The sequence below is a fragment of the Podarcis vaucheri genome (assembly GCF_965113315.1).
Source record: "Podarcis vaucheri genome assembly, chromosome: 8".
NCBI lineage: Eukaryota > Metazoa > Chordata > Lepidosauria > Squamata > Lacertidae > Podarcis > Podarcis vaucheri.
The window spans coordinates 83,010,747-83,034,851 of NC_138766.1; the positions used below are offsets into that span (position 1 = coordinate 83,010,747).

The following is a 24,105-nucleotide window of genomic DNA, read 5'->3' on the forward strand; positions in this document are numbered from 1 at the left end:
ATAAAGGAAGCCCTTATAATTCTAAAGGAAAAGGTCACAAATCCTCTTTAAATTCTTTAAATACTTCAGCAGCCAGCCATTTCTTAGGAGCGTTTATTCCTTTATTGTAAGTGGAGCTTACAGCTGTAATTTTATTTTGTTCCATTTACCTGTGGAAGCTACAGGATCCCTTTCCTTGCACATTTTTTCTTTGCAAGAACCCTTTGAGGTTGGTTCTGTGCAAAGGTTGCAATTGGCTCAAAGTGACTGACGTATATGTGCATTTGACATATGTGTGTGCAGCGAGACCAAATGCAGGAGCAGCTTCCTGATGTAGAATAGAACGTCCCTATTTTCATCTGAGAAATGATACAATACGATATGATAATCTTTATTGTCATTGTCCCATACAGAACAACGAAATAGAAAAAATCTACATCAGACATTCAAAAACCAACAAGCCTGCTATCCCAGTTATCCCAGGTCCCTACGAGATTTGATATCTAAGCTATGGGATTCCTTTCCACCAGAGGTAGTCATGCCCACCGACTTTCAGACACTGACGCAATAGCAGTGAATTGGGGGTGGATTTACACTAGGCCAGGGACCAGCAAACTTTTTCAGCAGGGGGCAGGTCCACTGTCCCTCAGACCTTGTGGGGGGCCAGACTATATTTTGAAGGGGAAAAAGGAATGAATTCCTATGCCCCACCAATAACCCAGAGATGCATTTTAAATAAAAGCACACACCCCTGAAGGAGCATCTCCACCCCCATCATTCTGCCTGGACACTGAGGTCCAGCGCCGAGGGCCTTCTGGCGGTTCCCTCGCTGCGAGAAGCCAAGTTACAGGGAACCAGGCAGAGGGCCTTCTCGGTAGTGGCACCCGCCCTGTGGAACGCCCTCCCACCAGATGTCAAAGAGAACAACAACTACCAGACTTTTAGAAGACATCTGAAGGCAGCCCTGTTTAAGAAAGCTTTTAATGTTTGATGGATTACTGTATTTTAATATTTTGTTGGAAGCCGCCCAGAGTGGTTGTGGAAGCCCAGCCAGATGGGCAGGGTATAAATAATAAATTATTATTAATTATTATTATTATTATTATTATTATTATTATTATTATTATTATTATTATTCTACTCATGTAGAAACACGCATATTCCCGGACCGTCCACAGGCCGGATTTCGAAGGTGATTGGGTGGGATCCGGCCCCCAGGCCTTAGTTTGCCTACCCATGCACTAGGCTGTCCACATATCGTTCCGTTATTAGTGCACATCAGCGAGGCCGAGATGGGGGGGGGTGTTGTCGACTGTGTGGCCCGGGACGTCCACACACCCTGCTCAGGCTTGGCCCTGTGGAGGTCCCTTCCAATGCAGCGGTTTGACTTCACCCCCACAGGTGCACTCCATTGTCCCTCGAGACAGACAGATGTCAAGAATGGTGCTTTGTCTCCAGAATAAAAGTGCCCAGGACGAGCATCTTTGACTTAAGAAGGTGATTCAGGTCCCTTGCTGCTGCCAGAGAAGGGAGAAGTCCAGGGCTCCGCTCAGCAGAGTGTGCAGGCATCTCCCCACAGCTTACCAGGACTGCCTTGTCACATTTTGATGTGAAATAATGTACATTAGCATTTGGGGTAATTTAGACCTAAGTCTAAAGTTGCTTGGGGATGCGGGTGGCGCTGTGGGTTAAACCACAGAGTCTAGGGCTTGCTGATCAGAAGGTTGGCGGTTTGACCCCCGCAACGGGATGAGCTCCCATTGCTCGGTCCCTGCTCCTGCTAACTTAGCAGTTTGAAAGCATGCCAGTGAAAGTAGATAAATAGGTACCGCTCTGGCGGGAAGGTAAATGGTGTTTCCGTGCGCTGCTCTGGTTCGCCAGAAGCGGCTTAGTCATGCTGGCCACATGACCCGGAAGCTGTACACCGGCTCCCTCGGCCAATAAAGCAAGATGAGCGCCGCAACCCCAGAGTCGTCCGCGACTGGACCTAATTGTCAGGGATCCCTTTACCTAAAGTTGCTTGACTGCAATACTGGACAACCATCGTTTGACTTAGGCTCCGTTTATATAGCAATTACTGGCAGGTCAGAGACAGAAGCACAGCCTACAGCTTGATCCCAGGCCCAGACAAATCCAAGTACCTTGGAGAGCCACTAAGAGTCAGTTTGGGCCAGGTGTGGCCCTCCATATGGGCTCAACTACACATGCCATCAGCCCCATCAAGCATGGCCAATGCACTGGGGATGATGAGGAGTTGTAGTTGAGCAACATCTGGAGGGCCAATGAGCTAGGTGGGCCAACGGACTGACTTGGTATAAGGCAGCTTCTCAGGATGCTCTGTGTGGAGAAGACTAGTAGAGATGCCACCTGTCTGATACGTAACAGGAGGGAGTTTCAAAGGGTGTGTGGCGTCATACTGAGGTCCATAGCCATGGGCAGGGCCAGATTTAGGTTTGATGGGGCCCTAAGCAACTGAAGGTAATGGGGCCCTTTATATGTCCAGCTGTCCTTTGTCAACAACAAATTGTCACTGTTTTTTGTGTTGAATATATGTTATATGGTAACTTATAGACCAAATTTGCACATACAGAATGTAGGCACCCTGTACAGTGGTACCTTGGGTTACATATGTTTCAGGTTACAGACACTTCAGGATACAGACTCCACTAACCCAGAAATAGTGCTTCGGGTTAAGAACTTTGCTTCAGGATGAGAACAGAAATTGTGTTCCGGCGGCAGGCAGCAGCGGGAGGCCCCATTGGCTAAAGTGGTGCTTCAGGTTAAGAACAGTTACAGTTTAAGAACAGACCTCCGGAACAAATTACTGTATTTTTTTGCACCACAACACTCACTTTTTTCCTCCTAGAAAGTAAGGGAAAATGTCTGTGCGTGTTATGCAGGAAATGCCTACGGGTGGCATGCCTACGGATTTTCCTCCTCTAAAAACTACGTGCGTGTTATGGTTGGGTGCGTGTTATAGAGCAAAAAATACGGTAAGTACTTAACCTGAGATACCACTGTATATAGAAATGAGCAAACCAGTGATATTTTAGGGAGCAGGCTAGCAGGCGGGGCCCATTACTTACATCATAGGAGCCTACACAACACAAAACACTGTTGTTGTATGTAGGTTTTATTTTATTAGTTTTTTAATCTTATATTTTGGAAATGTACATCATTTTTTTTCTTAATTTTTTATGGGGCCCCCAAGAGAGTGGGGCCCAAAGTTATAGCTTGTTTAGCTTATATGTAAATCTGGCACTGGCTATGGGCCAGGATCTTGCTGCCTTGAAGACAAGCAGGATAGAGCTGCCCTTTCCTACAGCTTAGGATGCCTTTCACAGCTGTCAAAAGTTGAAAGACACCACGTGAAGCTTTTTCTTATCATCATCCCTCCCCACCGCCCCGGGCCAATACAATCTTAACCAATTTCTACTTGACATGGAGCAGTTAAAGCCTGAGTAGCTCTGATTAAGTCAAGCTTGGGTTTCCAGCAGTTGTTGGACTACAATTCCCATCATCCTTCTAGCTAGGGGTGATGGGAGTTGTAGTCCGAAAGCAGCTTGAAACTCAAGTTTGGGAAACCCTAGATTGACTGAACACACACACACACACACACACACACACACACACACACAGAGAGAGAGAGAGAGACACACACACACGGGATGTAACCCCTAGCAAGTCCTAGCACTGACTTGAGTTGTTTTCCATCTGACAGGGTGTAGTGAGGAAGCAGAACTGAGAAACGGCACTTCCTTTGCAAGGGTTGCTTGCCATTGAGAGTCACGTAAGATGGAAGCGCAATGATGTCAAGGGTTGTGGCTAACTTGCAAAAGCTGCAGCTGAATCTTACTTCACAACTGGTGGCCAGAGAGCTTCCTCTGCTGTGAATAGGCTTAATGGGTTTAAGACCCTGCTGGGCTCCATTGAGAGGGGAGGGAGGGATATAAGTTGAGCAACTAGATAAGGCAGGACATATTAGGTGGTGTCTAGGTGAGGCAGCCTAGAGGGCCCAGATGCGCAGCCTGGGAGTCATTTTGGACTCACAGCTGTCCATGGAGGCACAGGTTACCGTAATTCTGTGTCCAGGGTGGCTGTCTACCAGCTCCACCTTGTACACAGGCTAAGACCCTACCTGCCCGCAGACTGTCTCGCCGGAGTGGTGCATGCCCTAGTTATCTCCTGCTTGGACTACTGCAATGCATTCTACGTGGGGCTACCTTTGAAGGTGACCCGGAAACTGCAATTAATCCAGAATGTGGCAGCTAGACTGATGACTGGGAGTGGCCGCCAGGACCACATAACACCGGTCCTGAGAGATCTGCATTGGCTCCCAGTACGTTTCCGAGCCCAATTCAGTGTTGGTGCTGACCTCTAAAGCCCTAAACGGCCTTGGTCCTGTATACCTGAAGGAGCGTCTCCACCCCCATCGTTAATAAATTATTATTATGTCTCCTCCTCAAGGAAGGAAGCAAGACAGCAAAGGATCTCCTTAGCCTGTGTGTGTTACCAACTTGTAACTTTAACTCTTCTGTTGGAACATACTTCATTATTGCTGCCCAAGGTTGGTGGGTACACAAATCTTTTTTAGAAGGAGAAAGGCAGGGAGCAAGATTTTATTAAGATGACTGGTTCTTAATGCAGGATTGGTTATCCTGCAGTCTTCCAGATGTTGCTGGACTAGACCTCCTCCATTGGCCATGAGGGCTGGGACTGATGGACATTGGAAGCCCAAAAAGGGAGGCCACACCCACCTTTGTGTCCTTGAAACTTGCTGGTACCTCATAGTAGGTCTGTGGCTTTCAAGCGTTGCTGGAGAATCTGAGGCTGCGGTCTCCCATGAAAGGGTACAGCCAGTACCCAATTCTGATGGTGTTTCCTGCTTGGCAGGGGGTTGGACTCGATGGCCCTTGTGGTCTCTTCCAACTCTATGATTCTATGAAGAAGGGATTTCATTGTGTTGGTCAACAAGGCAGACTTTCCTTACAGTCAAATGCAGCAGGTCATGCATGCAGGACGCCCACGTCTTTTTGAGCAAGATCCTGGCTGCAACATGGTAGCAGTGGCATGGTGTAACAGAGCCAATGGATAGACCAGGAAGAGAGCTTCATTCTCGACAAGGTTGTAGGCTAGAGAACCTGAGGGAGGCAGGAGAGAAGCAGAGCAGGGACCCTAAAGGTTTGAGATCCAAGATGTATGAGATCCGGAAGTGGTGGTGGGTTGCGCATGCGCACAAATCCAACTCAGTGTAGAATTGCAGAGTCAAGGAGCTGTAAGTGTGCAAACCATAGGAGCAGTTAAAAATGGCTTTGTGTATTTACAAGCTCTTGGCACATGGAGAGCAGTCATCACAGAGATTCCTGTCCATGCTGCAACCCGGTGGTTTTAGTGAAAATGCTATGGTTTCCCTGGCTTTACTGAAAATCTAGCCCATGAGGACATAAGGCAGTGAACAAAGAGTGCAAACTAAAAACCAGAGTCCTGTAAAACTTTTCTTTGAAAAACTGCAATCTGCGTAACAAAGCACTTAATATCTGCTATTTTTGTTGTCTGAATCTAAGAATTCGGTGCAATGCCTGCTCCTTTGGTTCTCTGACATCACTGAGGTTGAATGGTACTCAAAAGGAAGCATATAGGATGCCTTTCTTTTGCTTAAAACATCAGCAAACACATTATTCTACATGAAATTGCAATTCTGCAAGGTTAATAGCTATATGTTTCCTAAGAAAATGTCTGGGATGATTTCCAGGCCAAATGTAGGATGTAGCAAATGAACAAATCAACAAAACCCTTAGCCTATGAAAATAAGCAGATGCAAAAATGCACCTGTCATCACTGCTTTAAGCTGCTCACTTTAAAAGACACTTCCAAGCACGCGTCCCGAAATAGCAACCCAGCTTGGTATAAAAGGTACCTGAAATCCAGACATTTGGTGTACGCCTAGCCAAGAAACTGGGATGCGGGTGGTGCCGTGGGTTAAACCACAGAGCCTAGGACTTGCCAGTCAGGTCGGAGGTTCGAATCCCCGCGACGGGGTGAGCTCCCGTTGCTCGGTCCCTGCTCCTGCCCACCTAGCAGTTCGAAAGCACGTCAAAGTGCAAGTAGATAAATAGGTACCGCTCCAGCGGGAAGGTAAACGGCGTTTCCGTGTGCTGCTCTGGTTTGCCAGAAGTAGCTTAGTCATGATAGCCACATGACCCGGAAGCTGTCTGCAGACAAATGCCGGCTCCCTCGGCATATAGAGCGAGATGAGCGTGCAACCCCAGAGTCGGTCACAACTGGACCTAATGGTCAGGGGTCCCTTTACCTTTACCTAGCCAAGAAACTAATGGGGCGAGGTTACCATCTATTCTTTAAATGTAATAAGGGGACCTAGGTAGGATTAGATAATTGAGGGGCAGGCCCGATATGCCAGAGCTATAGCATGTTCACAGGTGAGCTTTTTCTGTACAGGACCCCTACCCTGCCATGGAAAATGACTGGATTAGTGAATGAGTATGTAAATACATGAGAGGACTCGTGTGTGTCCCTCCCCATATTTTGCTTTAGTCCTGCCCATTATCTTTGGGATGTGGCTCTCTCTGACTTCCTGAAGGGACTCTGTGGCCCTTGAGCCTCTCCCACCAAAGTAGCATACCTCTGTTTAAGAGTTGGGCAGCTTGTACAATAAGGCAATATGTACACAAATCTGGCAGCTGCTTAACCTTAAAGCGTAACAGCTGTAGTTGCACAGAAATCTTTTAAAAATGAGGGTTAAACAGAGTGGAAATAAAAGGACTAATGAAGGTGACCACAGATCTATCCACCCCCAATTCTTTACCTCATGGCATGTGCACACAGGTGGAAAAGTTAAAGGTGCTACTGAAAAGCAACGCTTTTTGTACTAGCAACGAAGTCTTAGCATTTAACACTTGGGAGCTGCATATTAGGACCAGAAGAGAGACAGTTTAGTATAAACTACCTGGGACGCGGGTGGCGCTGTAGGTTAAACCACAGAACCTAGGGCTTGCTGATCAGAAGGTCAGCGGTTCAAATCCCCGTGACGGGGTGAGCTCCCGTCTTTTGGTCCCTGCTCCTGCCAACCTAGCAGTTCGAAAGCACATCAAAGTGCAAGTAGATAAATAGGTACCACTCTGGCGGGAAGGTAAATGGTGTTTCTGTGCGCTGCTCTGGATCACCAGAAGCAGCTTAGTCATGCTGGCCACATGTATGCCGGCTCCCTCGGCCATTTAAGCGAGATGAGCGTTGCAACCCCAGAGTCGGTCACGACCGGACCTAATGGTCAGGGGTCCTTTTACCTTTACCTGCAAACAATGTAGTAGGAAACCAAAAGAGAAGCATTTCAGTGCATCCAGATCCCACCCCCACCCCCCCAAAATCTGTGCGCAAATCTGTATGAACACCAGAATGAATGTATATGTTTATCTGGTGCTCTTATCTCTTTACTGAATAGAAACTAACGTGAGCATCAGAAAAAACACATGCTCTATAATTGTATGTGAATGAGATCTACTTTTTCCTCCTATAGCAGACTCCAGTTGATAAAAGGACATTCAGATGCCTGGGATCAACTGAATACATTTATTTCAAAGCAATTTTAAATATTAAAAAAGTAGAAATTAACACATACAGTACTCAAACTGTCACATTAAACACGTGAGGAGACAAGTGTACTGATGTATTATGATTGTAACATTCAAATGAGACTTCAGTTTCCAACTAGTGGCTCTAACCAGATCTGCTTTCTATACATGTTGATGCACTATGTCATAAAAAAATAAATAGCAATTGCTGTTCAACAGTAAAATAACACACCATTCGCAGAACATACTTCCCTCTCCCCAGGGGAAAAAAAAACCCAAAACAAACAAGACTTCCCAAATATGTCATGTACAAAATTGCAGATAGTGGCTCTGAGTTTAAATACAATATTGTACTTAAAACTCAACCTATATATCATACATGGTATTTTAATTCTCCTATGGACTCTCAAATCACCCAGAATAGTCAACTCTTGTTCCTGATGGAACTCATTTTATTTTTTTAAAAAGTCATTATTATACTACTTCAATAAAGCATACAAAATAATAGACATTTTGACTCTACATCATTTTACACATCTGGATCTCCTTTATATGGGTTGCGCTTTCTCTCTCTCTCTCTCTCTTTCAACCAGTGGATTTCGAGATCATTTTAAAATATACTTGACAAAAAAGGTAGATCAGTTTTGTTCTTTAATGCATCTGAAGCACACTGCATTGATGAGCAATATGGAATGCAAAGTCATTTTTTGTTCTGGCTTTCATATAAACAGCATGAGTCTGAGAAAACACTGAAATCGGTAACACTGCAGAGTCGATGCCAGTAGGCTCAGTCACTCACTTGAAAGCTTATATCTTTTTTAACAGAATGTGTCATGACACAGATGAAGCAATAGTTTAAAAACCACTTTCCAATAATAGCTGATAAATATTTTGCTCTTCTTCATGCAAGATTTCTTAAGTTGATTATGTTCTGTATGTTAACCATTTAAATAAAAATAAATATTCACTGACTACAGGTTTGTAAAACATCAAAAGCGAAAGCCTCGGAGTGATTAATGTGAACTTGTGCTTTTCGTGAAATGGAAACCTTTTGACAGGGAGTCACGAGAATCTGCTGTGAAGGAAAAATAAAATTGGGCTGTTGCAAAAGCAGTTGTTTAAAGCCGGGGTGGCTAACTAGTGGCTTTGCAGATTTGTCTATCTCCAGTTCGAATTGGCTCCAGCCAGCATAGCCAGTGATCAGGGATGACTGTAGCCTAGCAACATCCGGGCAGACACAGGTTAGCCAGCCCTGCTTTAAGCCAGGCGAACCCCGGAAACCACATGGAGCCACACTGTAAAACGTTTCGTGAATCATAAGCAAAACAAGAACATTCTGCTTTGCATAATATAACAAAGATCAACAAATAAATAAATGAAACACCATATCCAAAATGAGCATATATTCTTAATACATTGATCAGAATAAAGAAGGCGTTTTAGATGCAAGTAATGGAGTGTCAGATCAAAACATATTCTTCCTAAGTTCAGCTCAGTGGTTTCAGGATTGTTGGCAGATTCTGAAAGTTCAACCTCGAGCCATAATTAGGATTCCACAAAAGCAAATTTAATTCCAGATGTTACAGTCTGGTGTCATTATTTAACAGGTGATAATTTGCATGAAAGGTCATCTTTCTCTCGTTTTGATGGCAGGGTTTTGTTTTTTAATTATTATTTCTCCAGGCGACAGAACTAAGAGAGCATTATGACTTAATAGCTCCAGTGGGGCGAAGGCTCAAATCCCCCAACAGCAAAGGTGTCTTCTAAATGAGCCAATTAGTTAGCACACACTAGTGCTCAAGTAAACTCATCTTTCAAGTCTGTGTGGCAACCAGATTGTAACAGGAGTGCACTGCATGAAAACCTGAAAAAGCTGACAGACACTTGTAATGTTTCTGCATAAACAGAGGTTGTAGGGAGTGGAATATGCTAGTAAGCAGATGGGAATGGGCTGCTTTTCTTTTAAAGACCCTGGTGCCGTGAAAGGAAACCTCCAGCCAAAAGTCCCATATGTGTTCCTTCATTAGACACGAGCAATTTTAACTGAAGATTTTTGGATGGTGTTAGGTGAGGTAAATATCAGAGGGAGAAACACCAACGACATAATACAAACATAAAATGCCTGTTCACACAAACACACCACAAAAGACTACTGGTTAATCTGTAGCATCAGTGAATATTTCTTTTGTTTGATGTGTACATTGAACACTTTCTTTGACAATACCAAGGAAGTAGATTTCGCAAGCTGTAAAGTGTGTACATTGGTAGCTGTAAACAGGGCTGTAAATGAGCCAAAGCAGTTCATTTCGAAAACTGAATCTAACTCTCTGCTAGTTATCTATTTTAGGAATACTGATTTATTAGAGATGGTAATTTCTGTAGTTAAACAGGACCGGATGAGACCAACCACATTTAGGGAGCTGGTAGTTCACACACACAGACAAAGAGATGTAAGTGCTTGATGCCAAGGATGGCTTGAGCAAACCCAAGAAGGCATGCCAGGTCCCAAGGCTACCGTAATACTGGCAAAGGCAGAGTAACACCGTTATGTACAATACAAGTATAAGTCACCTCGCTGGGTGAGCCGTAAATGAGTTCTTGTTCTGTAACAGCAGTTATATATACATATATATCCACAGTTGTGCACAGAATTACAGGGAGGGAGCAGCTGTTTGCTTCGTGCTAAAAGCCCGTCTTGCAAGGAAGGATGTGCAATGCTCAAGTTTCCGATTCGACTCAGTCTGACAAAATATGGACGAAGGATACTGGGAAGACCCCTTTTCTCTCTGGCTTGCCTTCAATGTGGCCAATCTGCAGAGAAGAAGAAGAAACAATGTTGGCTCAGAAGGCATCGCCCCCCCCCCCCGCCCTCAAACCTCTGCATTTGCTATCCCACATGGAGCAATAATGTGTATTATGTGCTTGATAGTCGGTAGTTTTATGCTTCGATAGCCTCACTCTGAACTTGGCCACTTTTATATGGAAGCAAGTCTAATTAATAGATACCTGAAATCTGGGAAACACCAAATATTTCAGCCATGATCCTTATGTGGGTAACAGTTATGCGGTTACATTGGTGTGTTGTTGTTTTTTTTTTGGGGGGGGTCCTCCCTCACTTCCTTGGAAAAGCCCCTGATGTTGGGAAAGATGTAGGGCACAAGGTAAAGGGGACGACAGAGGACAAGATGGTTGGACAGTGTTCTCGAAGCTACAAACATGAGTCTGACCAAACTGCGGGAGGCAGTGGAAGACAGGAGTGCCTGGCGTGCTCTGGTCCATGGAGTCACGAAGAGTCGGACACGACTAAGCAACAACCTCCCTCACTAAAGGTTTTTGAGCAGGGCTTTACAGCCATCTGCTGAGTTTCAAAACCCAGTTGGCCAAGCACACTTGCCATGCTAGGAATGCACACCCAAAAGCACCAGTGGATGATGAAATTGGTTGTTGTCTTTTTAGTTTGGCCTAAATGTGCAGGTCTGCAAGCACACAGTGGGCTCCTAGCTGTTAAGATAGGGATAGGGTTAATATCTTTTTTCTGTGCAAGGCCTCTTTTGTTCTCGCAGTCATCAATCGCTGCTCTGATGCAATGGTCTGCTTCAGTGAGACGGGGGTAGCCAACCTAGTGCCCTCTATATGTTGTTTAACCACAACTTCCATTATCCATGGCCATTGGTTACTCTGCTGGGGACTGATGGGAGCTGCAGTCCAGCAACAGCAGGAGGGCACCATGTTGGCTACCCCCGTGCTAGTAGGATAACACCATGACCTATGCAGCTGCTCTGCTGCAAGGAATCTTGTACCTGAGCCTAACCCACTTTCTGACTTATGCAGCCTGTATAGGATCAGATCACTTGGGTTCAGTCCATTCCCCACTTAAATCTGTGGCAAAATGTGCACTCTTCTTTAATGGAACTGCACTTGATACTTTAATTACAGAAAAAAGACTAGCAGTTATAAGCAAGGTTTAAAACGCAATTAGTAACACAATGCATGCTAAAACTATATTAGTAAAGGTAAAGGTAAAGGTACCCCTGCCCGAACGGGCCAGTCTTGACAGACTCTGGGGTTTGTGCGCCCATCTCACATCTATAGGCCGGGGGCCAGCGCTGTCCGGAGACACTTCCGGGTCACGTGGCCAGCGTGACAAAGCTGCATCTGGCGAGCCAGCGCAGCACATGGAACGCCGTTTACCTTCCCGCTGGTAAGCGGTACCTATTTATCTACTTGCACCCGGGGGTGCTTCCGAACTGCTAGGTTGGCAGGCGCTGGGACCGAGCAGCGGGAGCGCACCCCGCCGCGGGGATTCGAACTGCCGACCTTTCGATCGGCAAGCCCTAGGCGCTGAGGCTTTTACCCACAGCGCCACCCGCGTCCCTATATTGCCGTACCATTAAAAGAAGTGTTAGGCAATGCCTGAGTTGTGTGGTGGAAGATTAATTTAATTTAATGTTTCACAGACCTGGAGCCACTTAATGGAACTGGGTTCGGTTTTCCAAAGCAGGAAGGGGTACATACCCACCACTCTTGGTCCTCTTCGCCTGTCACAATGATGACTTCTCCTTCAACAAATGTGAGCTCATCATCATTATCTGCCTGGCAATCATAGATTGTCTTCACTCGCCTAACTTTGTTCTTTCCCTAAAATGTAAATCACATTATAGCTAAAAGGCAGGAAAATACCAACAGCAGAACAAAATGTTAACGTAACAGCAAAAACACTGAATGCTACAATACATTTAAACATTTCAAATACTTTAAACCAACAGAGGCCTAAAGCCCTCAAAAATTTCCAAGTATGTGTTGAGTAATTTAACGTTTTCATTTTTTTTAAAAAAAACTTTTTTAAATAAGAACATTTAAGAAACGAAAGTCCTGACGTACGTTGAATTACAGAAGAAGACGCAGGTGTACGCAGCAAGGCTGCAGTAGTGAATGCACCATTTGTCTTGGAGGCAATAGGTGAATGCATTTTTATTCCCCAGATGTTTCTGAAGGGATGTAGAACTTGTGACCCTCCAGGTGTTGCTGGACTCAAACTCCAGTCAGCCTAAGCCAGCACAGTCAGTGATCAGGGGCGATGGAAGCTGTGCTCCAGCAACATCCATGGGATGCACAATGCATACATATGTGATTGGGTGGGGGTTATTTTTTGTTACTTTTTGGGGGGGTATTTTTATACCCTACTCTTCACCTGAAAAGGCTCCCAGAACAGCTTACGTAAGAACAAAGGAGGCAGCCCCTGCCACCAGGCTTACATTCTAAGAGACAGAAAACAAATGGAAGAGAGGAGAGTATTCATTCCTAATGTCCCCTTCCTGACATGTGCAACTCACCAAGATGTGTAGATACATTACCCTTGCAGTTGTCAGAGCAAGAGGATAGAGAGTCTATAATAAATATCAACTAAAACCTTTATGGCCATTATCCAGGGAGCCTATTAAGAGATTTAGGACCAATTTCTTATTTTCTGGCTGAGTAGCTCACTATCATAATGTTGTGGCGGCAAGCAGAGGGCTGCCAGGCTGAAGAGGCTGGCCAACCCAGTTGCATATATAGATTTTATTTACACTGAAATTTCTACCCCGCTTTCTCCCTTCAACTGATCTGCTCACGAATCATGAACGATTTGGGGGAAAACAAAAGGAACAACCCTCACTCACAACAGCCCAACCATTAAAACAACTCCTGCCAAATCCAATGATAACCGCTTTTCTGCACAATAGAAAATCCACTTGCACAATGGAACTGGGGGATTCTTTTCTCTGCCCTCCAGCCTCCCACACACCCCACAAAATCTGCTCCATATATGGGCAGGAGAGGAAGAAGAAGCCCTATTGCAGAAACAGACACCCGTAGGTGCTCATTGGATCTCACCCTAAATAAAAACTAACACATCTCAAGACACGCAATAAAATAGCCCCAGAAAGCCAGAACATAGTAAGGGCAACAAAATGTATCTAGCAGCATTCTATATTCCTAGATAGAAGGGAACATTTTCAATGCTTTGCCACTGGCAGTTATATAAAGACAATTTAACAGGCAACCTTGGCACTTGAGAGTTTGCCTTTGTGAAAGTGGCTCAATTGCAATATTAGTCCATGTTCTTCTAGACAGGCAGCTCCCCGTTTCTAGGGGGGTTGCATTTCTGGTCAAAGCACGCATTGGTGGAGCATGCAAAAATCTGCCCCGCCCCCTGTCCTGCCCCCACTCCTCCCTCTTCTGGCTCCAAAAGGACCCGCGCATTGGCGGTTATGCATCAACTGAACGCACCAAAAATGGTAACCGCCTGCGTTGCATTTTTATAGGGATAAAGGAGCCAGGTTTATCTCCCAGTACTTTCTTTACACTTTGGAAACTTAGATGAAATTTATTTTTCAATTTTCACAGTCCTCCAACCTGTCTGCCTGGCTACTAATCCAGAATGCGGCAGCTAGACAGGTGACTGGGAGTGGCCGCTGAGACCACATAACACCGGTCTTGAAAGACTTACATTGGCTCCCAGTTTCCGAGCACAATCCAAAGTGTTGGTGCTGACCTTTAAAGCCCTAAACGGCCTCGGCCCAGTATACCTGAAGGAGTGTCTCCACCCCCATCGTTCAGCCTGGACACTGAGGTCCAGCTCCGAGGGCCTTCTGGTGGTTCCCTCCCTGCGAGAAGTGAGGTTACAGGGAACCAGGCAGAGGGCCTTCTCAGTAGTGGTCTCCTATCAGATGTCAAAGAAATAAACAACTATTTGACATTTAGAAGACATCTGAAGGCAGCCCTGTTTAGGAAAGTTTTTAATGACTGATGTTTTAATGTATTTTTAATCTTTTGTTGGAAGCTGCCCAGAGTGGCTGGGGAAACCCACCCAGATGGGCAGGGTATAAATAATAATAATAATAATAATAATAATAATAATAATAATAATAATAATAATATCTTTATTGTCATTGCCCCCTCTCGGGGACAACGAAATTACTTGGCTGCTCCATCCACCCAGGTAGGGCACTCCACACAAAATCAAAACAACTATAAAAACACTAATTAAAACAATACAGTATAAAACAGCAAGGAAGATTAGATGACTTTCAAAGTCCAGGCTTCCCATTCAGGGCCGAGATCGCTCTGGGGAAGAAGCTGTTCTTAAGACGGCTCGTTCTTGTCTTCATCGTCCTGTATCTCCGTCCCGACGGCAGGAGCTCGAAGAGACAGTGACCAGGATGCGATGGATCTTTTACTATGTCCAGTGCCTTCCTATGGCACCTTGTGGCATAAATCTGCTCTAAGGTGGAGAGTGGGCAGCCAGCAATGCTCTCTGCTGCCTTAACAACTCTGCACAACCCCAACCTGTCCCGGGTAGTACAGCTTCCGTACCACACACATAAGCCATAAGTGAGCACGCTCTCAATGGCACAGTGATAGAAGGCAAGCAGCAGTTTCTGCGGAAGATGGTTTTTCCTTAGAATTCTCAAAAAGTACAGTCTCTGCTGCGCCTTCTTCACAAGCCCCCTTGTGTTGACACTCCAGGACAACAACAACAACGTAATAATATTGCTGTGACTCTCCAGCTTTACTTACACCCTTCCTGACTGTTTTGTCAGGTTGGTACATCTCCCTGCACTCTGATTTTACGATGGGAGATAGAGGGTTGTGTGAGTATATGCAGATACCAGCTTACTGTACAAGGGTCAATTTTACATTCAATGCTCCATCTGCTTTTGCCTCTGACCCCGCCCATGCTGCTATGTATGCTATGTATTCTCCAGAAGGTTGCATATAAGGACTGCAGCCTTCAAACTGAAAAAGGTACCCTTCCCCTAGTTTAGACAACTGTTAACCTCCAATGGTGCCTTCTGATACTCTCCAAGTATCTACGACTGAGTGGCAGCTATTGTAAACCTCAAGGTCAAGGAAGGGACACACTTATCATCCCTTTAAGGGCAGTAAGCGCCACTTGCTTGCTCTGCGACACACTGATCATCGCCTGGACCATGCTCAGTCAAATCCCCTTGGCTAGCTCGAAGCAGCCTTGATGGGCAAGGATAAAGAGCACGCGGTTAAATTACTGCAAGCACCTTGTCCACATAATCAGGCTGATCCCACAGAACAGGATTTGTTGGGGCACTGGACACCTCATTTGCACATGTTACAACAATGGCATTCAAGTAGTCATGAGAAGAGAGCAATTTTTTGTCCTCAAATTGCCTGTGTTAGTCATGGTTTATCAGCTAGGCTATTTTGAAATATATGATTGTGACTGTGCAGTAAGTGATTAAAGTCAGCCAAGAAGCAACAGAAAGGTATTGGCATGGGGCGCAAAATGCACCAAGAAAGCAGTTTCCTTCAAGCAGCTTCGCTGTGTCCCTCAAATTCCCCCGGTGTTGTTTTCTGCACAGAACTCTGCACACCCCAAAGCAGGGTTGGCAGAATCAACAAACCCTCGCTGCCTTAATAGAGAACAAACCATCTATCTACTCACCACGTTAATTTTTCTAGGAAGCGGCACTGGGGTCTCTGGCAGTGCATGGGTTACATCATTGGAGTCTTCAGATGCTTGCTTTTGGACGGCCTCTTTCGATTGTACCTTTGGAGAAAGATCCACAGAATGAGACTTTTGATTTGCCTCCAAGGGCTGAGGCTTCGGTGACATTTCTCCAACAGGAGTTTTCGCCAAAGCATCTCCTAGCTGAGGCTTGGGAGGAAGGTCCTTCATGTGCGGCTTCGGAGGCAAGTCTGAGAGCTGTGGTTTTGGTGGCAGGTCTCCCAACTGGGGCTTGGGGGGCAATTCTCCTGGCTTGGGGGGCAAATCTCCAATCTGAGGTTTCTGGGGTAGTTCCATGGGTTGAGGCTTTGGGGGCAAATCTCCAGGTTGTGGTTTCTGTGGCAGATCAATACAAAGTGAAATGGACTTCTGAAAGGTTTCCGATTGTTGACTGGGCTTGTCTATTGAAGGAAGGTGAATCGTCTCTATTTTTCTTAGTGCCACTGAAACAGAAAGGAAACACAATGGAATTAATTTCAGAATGGGTTGCTATTTCTCCATTTGCAACAGACAAAAGTCCCACACGCTCCAGTGTACAAGGTCCTATACTTTTATACGCAATCACTGTGCTCAACAGGAGAAAGCTTCCTGAGGATAACACCTGATTGTGTTCTGCACAATATAGGAATTTTAGCACTAACCCTTTGGAAATGCCTCGCTCTACTTATCAGACAGGCACGATCTCTATTGCCTTTCTGGCACCTGTTGAAGACCTTCCTTTTTTAACCAGCCTCTTAAGTGGATATATTGATCCCAGTCTGCCTTCAAACTGTTTTCACATATGAAATAGTTTCCATTTGCATATATGCATTTATTTTTCATGATCTTTGTTGTTGTTTTTACCATGAAATTGCTTTGAGACATTTTGTGGGGATTCATAAATGGAATTAAATAAATAAAACAGAGAGATGTGGAAGTGTGAACTTGGCCCTGAGCCTGAAATCCCCATCCCTGTTATAGTCTAAGAGACATTTGTAAAACAGAGTACTGCAGCAACTATATTCTTAGTTCTTGCCACTCCTATGTCTTGAAACCTACAAAGCATCCCAGGATTAGGCAGGTTTCTTATGCTGAAACTTTATCTTGTTCAAACAACTCTTCACAATATAAATACAAACATGCTGTGAGTAAGGCAAGAGAGGAAGAGACCGACCTGGGGAAAATCTATACTTGAGATTTCAGAGACCCCAGCCAGTCAACAGTAGACCAGAACAGTAGTAGTTCAATGATCTGATTTAGTATAACATAGCTCTGTATGCATTCATGCTCAGAGATATACTTACCTTTTTGAGGTAGTTTTGGAAGAACTCTTGGACCCAGTGCAGTCTTAGCAGTCCCAGTGCTGATGAACAAACACATAATGGTTTACATCTCTATAATGAAATACCCAAATGCCTCCTTTTTAGAGTACCAGGCATCAACGTTAGCAGCACAAACACTTTCCATAGAACAGACTCAAAACCTCACAGGGGTGTTGACTGTGGGCTTCCTTTACTCAAATATAACAATGTTTGTATATAAGGATTCTATTATTCTAAGCTTGTTTTTGAAATAGGCTACTGAAAGATTATGGATATTGACCTGTTCAAATAGGACACCACTGGAACAGAAATCAGAAGTCAAAACAGAACTGAAAAAGAATCATGAACTGGGGCAGGGGAGATGTTGGTTCTTTGAATTCTGAATTATTTCAGCACTGGATGATCAACTCAAGGATATTATTAAAAACTAAGAATATATATATTCCACATTATGATCTCTTGTACCTGACATGTTTGAAGATTTGCATTGACTGCCACATTTCCAGGACTTATTTCCTACTAAATGGGACATTTGAAATTTGCTCCAAAGGTTTTGAAACAGTGCTAGTTTAAGCACATGAAAGCACTGCATTGCCTTTTTCTGGAGTGGAGAGGAGATGTCTGCATAGCCTATTTCCTCAAAGCTAGTGCTGCAATAGCTTTTTAAAAAAGATTTTTTTAAAGCTGAAAAACTCCAAGTTCACTGGTGCTTTAGAATTTTATATCATGGGTCAGGAAAGCCGTGTAAACATGTGCCAGAAAAGGCTTTTCGTGATGTCAACAGGGTCCTTTCTGAAATCAGGCCTCCTTCTATTGACAGCTTTTCTAGCTCTGTTAACATCCTCTTCTTCTTCTTTTAGATAAGAGTGGCTAGAACTGCAATGCACGTGGGGCTGTATCACAGATTTGTCTGAAGAAAACATGATACTGACTTTTACATTACAAACCCTGACGGTATTCCTAGCAAAAGCTATTAAAAAGAAAAGAGAAGGTGAAATGTAAACAAGTTGAGTTCAACTATAAATATATATTTTTTTAAAGGAACAATTTTCTACTGACTCACAAAAATCTGGATTAATATCATTGTTTGGCCTCAGTGAACGAACAGGAAATATAAAAAAATCTTACCCTGATTGTTGAGACATCCCCTCAAACTTGTTTGCAGTCTTTGTGGCTGGAGGACCCAAATCATTACCTATGGATTAAAACGTTAAATAAGTTTTTTTATTTTAAATTGGATGAAGTAGCAGATATCATAAATAATGTAAAGACTTTTCAAGTAGAAGCTATAGGATCTCACCACTACCTTTTTTATGCATAGTGATTTAAGGCCAGAAAAGGCATTTATAATCTAGAATATGGCCTCCTATGCAATGTTGATTTTAAGCAATTTAAGTCCGTCTGCTAGTAAGGGAAAGTATTTAAAAGAATTATACTATAATAGCATGTTTGTACAGGAAGTGCATTGTACTGTGTTTGTGCGTTATGCATGTGTTTGTGGCCAAGGTACTATGAAAGAAGTTAGGCAAGAGTTAAAACTTTGTGATCTGAGGCATTTTCTCTTTTGAAAAATTGTTAACACTTCAGTCCTTATATAGAACTTCCTATATCTGTAATATTTGTTTTTTTAAAAAACCTCACCCAACTGTTTACACCAAAATGTGCTAGGAAGCTGAAGGTAGAACTCTAATTTACTACTGTAGGGCACTAGCTATATTGCTGAGGTTTCACATTCTGATACTAAAAACACATCCTGTTTCTATGAGAACTTTTAATTTTATCACCTTCTTTCACCACAAACTGGAAATTAATTTCTCCCAAAGAGGTTGAATTTGTTGATAACAATTAATCTAGTGATGCGAATGAAAAAATGCAAATAACCTTTCTGAAGATGTGTGCAATTCAGCCCTAAGAACCCAAGTGAAGAATTTATATACGTTTAAGGCCCTATTCACACAAATGGCAATCACTTAGAATGGAGGCACAAAGTTTGTGTGTGAACTGGTCCTCAGAGAGTTAAATTGATAGTATAAAAGGAAACCACATTCTTGGCAAAGAAAAGGGTTGGTATGAAGGGTGAATGAGTTGCCGCCTGAATTGTGCCTCATTCTAGATGCCCTGTTGCCTCAGGCAGCCCAAGGAAAGAACTCTTCTTTGAGCCAACTCTCTTCCTAGCTGAGAAATCAAAACCTTTGGCCAGAACAGCAAGCAAAGGTTGGATGGGGGCAGCCAAAATGTGATTTAGCATGCGGTTTGCTTCACAGTGAGGAGGAGCAGAAGACAACAGACCACCTTTAGTGGCCACCCAAGCAAGGAGAAAAGCCAAAAGTTCTGGAAATCTGGAGATTCAAGAGGAAGGTACGAGCCTCTCCGTGCCCCATGGAGAGGATAAGGGTATGTTGCAATAAGTGGGGCAAGGCCCTCACTTAGCAGTAACTCTTGTTCCTTTGTCCCCACCAATCCCCTCTAGTTTAAGAAGCCTTGTTTTGATTATCCTGTTCTTGTCTACCCTCTAAAGGACACTACTGGGAGTGCAGTCAACTCCAAGGCTTTTTATTGCTAGAAGGGTTCTTATTGTTCTAGATCAAGCATAGGCAAACTCAGCCTTCCAGATGTTTTTGGCCAACAACTCCCATGATCCCTAGCTAGCAGGACCAGGGGTGATGGGAATTGTAGTCCCAAAACATCTGGATGGAAGAGTTTGCCTATGCCTGTTCTAGATCAAGGCGGCCTAACTTTTCATACCAGGTGGGCCTGCAAGTGTACTTCGACACGGAACCTGTGGACCACACACTGCCTTGTCGCTGGGGTGGGGTGGGGGCAGGTAGGCCAAGATAAGCAAGGCACCAGGCTTGGGGAAGGAGGTGTGAGGTTGTGGCAGGTCCTAGAGTCCTCCTCCCTCCCTTCCACAACCGGGAAAGCACTAGCTAGGCTTTGGAAAGGAGGCGAGAGGAATATAGGACCCTGTCAGAGCCCTCACACTTCCTTCTCAAAGCCCAGCACCTCACTTACTTAGCTCATCTGTTGCAGAGTTATGTGTTGCCCAGTTATTTCCCAACAATTATAGTTCTGTTATAGTTTAATCAACAGTTGCTATCTCTTATTTTATTTAGAAATTTCAGAGAATGTTATAGACTGTTGCAACAACAACAACAACAACAAAACCACTTAAACGAAATCAGGATGGTTTTCTGCCACAATACATTTGTTAGTATTTAAGGTGTCACAAGAATCTTTGTTGTCTCAGTCTGGAGGTGACACAAGCCAGAGATGCAAGCCAAAGATTTATAGTTACAGGCAGCACATGGATGCAAACACATAAATAAATTTAGTGAATAAAGGGTCATTAACTAAGCATAGGCCTTCCCTTTGTCATGCAACAGTTAATTAACTTTGCAACACAAAAAACAAGTGCACAATCCATTACTGGCTATGCCAGCTAGAAAGGGAGCCCCAGAGAATAATACATTTGTTGTTAGCTCTGCCACAGTCCTTGTTTGCATGTAACACTAAGCCAAACTGTGGCTTAGAGTGAACAAGCATGTGGACTCCCAAAGAGGAGATCACAGCTGCCTTGCTCCTCACCAGTTGTTCTGCTGCTGTGCTGAACTGAAGGATCGTCTGGGCTCATGGTTTAGCTTTCTCCAGACAAACCATCGCACAAAGCTTGTTACAGCTTATAGTTTGTCTGAGGAAAAGCACTGTATGGACACCTTTACAAAATGCTATTTTGTATGGCCAGAAACATTTCCCCCTATTCCTGAATTTCACTTGTTTACATGGACGTGGCAGGGCCTGCTGAATTTTTCGACTTTCAAATTCCAAAAATCAGGGGAGCTAAAAAGATTAAATTAATGTAGTTTAGTTTAGCTGGGTAAGTCAATTGCATGTAAAATTGTATAGAAAAACCTCCTCACTGAAGAAATGTGCAAAAATAAAGTTTCACTTCCTAAAATGACAAGTCACTGTGACTTGTAACAACCCTGTAACAATGCTCACCCACTTACAGTTGAAGGGAATTTTGATCTATAAACTGACACACCTATTTCCCGCTTATTCAACTGTTCTTGGATTGGTTTTTTTTTTTGAGGGGGGGGCATAAATCAAGTCCCAAAGAAAACCGTACAAATCTCATAATTTTTTCCTAAAGGCTGAGTACAAATCAAATTGTAGACTTTTTCAGGTTAAAGCTTTTTGCCATTGCAGTCAAAACCCATCATCATATTTGAAAATATAGGTCAAGTAATTCCTTAGAACACTTTCAGAAGTAAAGTCGAGGGCTTTGAAAATAGACTTGTCAGGCAAAGCTGATGTACAGAAATGTCACACAAGACCAGTTTGTGCATCATGGTAAACCATAGTTAATGGTTTGCCAGGAAAATGAAACCACTCTTGCTTCGCTCTTTCCCTAGGGAAGCAACAACCCATGATCCCTGACATAGCATCACACATAGAACCACAACTGGCAAGCTAAAATGTAGCATTGGCTTCACACTGTAGTTTATCTGGTGCAAAATAAAGCACAATGCCAAGTTAGGGATTGTGGTGTGTTGGCCCCACTATGGGAGGAGTAAAGCATGAGCCATCTGTATGCTCAAAGTAAGCTACAGACTGTGGCTTACTATGATATGCAAACAAAGCCAGTGGCAAAGTAATTTAGGCTGCAATCCTATACACACTTACCTGGGGGTAAGCACTCAATTGGACTTACTTTTGAGTAGACATGTACAGGACTGCACAATAGTAAAGGAGACTCTTACAAAAACCTGAAATTTACTTGGCCAGATACACACACAAAAAATTCTGCTTTAGTTACAGTGGTGCCTTGCAAGACGAAAATAATCCGTTCCGCGAGTCTCTTCGTCTAGCGGTTTTTTCGTCTTGCGAAGCAACCCTATTAGCGGCTTAGCGCTATTAGCGGTTTAGCGGCTATTAAAGGCTTAGCGGCCTAGCGGCTAAAAGGGTATTAGCGGCTTAGAAAAAGGGGGGGAAAGCAAAAAAAATCGCAAGACTCGCAAGACGTTTTCGTCTTGTGAAGCAAGCCCATAGGGAAATTCGTCTTGTGAAGCACATCGGAAAATGGAAAACCCTTTCGTCTAGCGGGTTTTTCGTCTTGCGGGGCACCACTGTATTGCACTTTAGCAGACTATGGAGGCTAAAACGTTTTCAGCAGAGTACAAGGCAACATGGTAGCCTAGGGACAGTAGCAGCTTTAAAATCTTATGAAGGGTGTGTTTTTGTAGTTTCAAGCAAACACCTTAAGCTCTGCATAAACTGGTTTGATTTCCCACCCTCTGGCCCCAGAGGACCTTCCTATCAATCTAAACAGAACTGTGCTAACAAATATTGGAAATAATTAACTGCCCTATTATGAATGTTCCATCAGCGGATGCCAGATGGAATTATCTTCTCTCTCTATTCCCCCTACATGCAATTCATGGTTGGTGGGTGGGTGTCTCCTGATCCACAGTGGCAATTCTGTAGGGGCACCTGGGGCGGGGCGGGGGGGGGAGAGATAAGCCCCATTGAGCTAGGGAGACTTGTTGAGTGGGTTCCCAATAGCACAACAGTTTAGCTGAACGCAGCTCAACATGTTTGGTAACTGCGTTAGCTACTTCTGCACGTTGTCGCCAATAGAAACAAGGTAGATATGGGGACGCGGGTGGCGCTGTGGGTTAAACCACAGAGCCTAGGGCTTGCCTATCAGAAGGTTGGCAGTTTGAATCCCCGCGACGTGGTGAGGTCCCAGTGCTCGGTCCCTGCTCCTGCCAACCTAGCAGTTTAAAAGCACATCAAAGTGCAGGTAGATGAATAGGTACCGCTCCGGCGGGAAGGTAAACGGCGTTTCCATGCGCTGCTCTGGTTCGCCAGAAGCGGCTTAGTCATGGTGGCCACATGACTCGGAAGCTGTACGCCAGCTCCCTTGGCCAATAAAGCGAGATGAGCGCCGCAACCCCAGAGTCGGCCACGACTGGACCTAATGGTCAAGGGTTCCTTTACCTTTACCTTTTTAAGGCAGCTATGAGCCTTCAGAACGACACAGGAAAAGTCACAGAAAGCTTATCAGCTGGAGAGATTCATTTATAATTAGCAGCGAATGGTTCAATTCATGCATCACACTCAGCCATGGTTTTGCACTAACCCTCTAAGAACCAATTTTGCCGGCCAATTGTAAATTATGTCCGTCCCCCCCCCACAATTCCAACATTCTATTGAATCTTGGATAGCCTTCCTGAACCAAGGTTTGATGTGATGTCTGAACTGAGCCACTGTGAGCATCTCCCTCTCACCCGAGTGTTGTCTTAAGTGCTTTAAAACTCACCCCAAGGAATTTGGCCCTTATTCTGGGGTCCATGAGGTAGTGGGCTTGGTGGGTCAGAGAGGGTTCTTTTGTGTCCAGGGGGTGGGGGAGGGGGCCTCTTCTTAGACAGAGTGGAGCTGCCACTAGTGGTTTGAGTGCTTAAAGGAAGGGTTGAAGGAGGGCCAGGCGGACCTGTAAAATCAAACAAACAGCCTTTTACCGACACACAGAAGGGTTAGCACTAAAGCAGCACAAAAGGAACTACCAAAAAACAACAAAACAAAACAAAAAAGCACCAGACCACATTAAAGTAAAGGACTGAAAAGCAACAATAAGCAATTCCAAACTTTAACAACACTCTTATTACACTCTTAGCCTTTCTGGCTATGTAAGTATTTTGACTGGAACGGTACA

General features: G+C 44.2%; 1 protein-coding gene across 4 annotated transcripts in view; it reads right to left on the minus strand.

Moving 5' to 3' along the window:
- Positions 1–8,199: 8,199 nt before the first annotated feature.
- Positions 8,200–24,105, minus strand: part of ASAP1 (ArfGAP with SH3 domain, ankyrin repeat and PH domain 1) — a 142,469-nt gene continuing 126,563 nt past the window's right edge. For 3 of the 4 annotated variants that reach the window (XM_082235526.1, XM_082235527.1, XM_082235528.1), the window contains 6 exons: positions 23,713–23,883; positions 18,519–18,585; positions 17,373–17,431; positions 16,027–16,532; positions 12,081–12,203; positions 8,200–10,376 (listed from right to left, as the gene is read on the minus strand). In XM_082235526.1, the coding sequence (XP_082091652.1) occupies positions 10,302–10,376; positions 12,081–12,203; positions 16,027–16,532; positions 17,373–17,431; positions 18,519–18,585; positions 23,713–23,883 (1,001 nt within the window). In that variant the 3' untranslated portion in view covers positions 8,200–10,301. The remainder of the gene's footprint in view (positions 10,377–12,080; positions 12,204–16,026; positions 16,533–17,372; positions 17,432–18,518; positions 18,586–23,712; positions 23,884–24,105) is intronic. The other variant, XM_082235529.1, reaches the window with a different exon arrangement.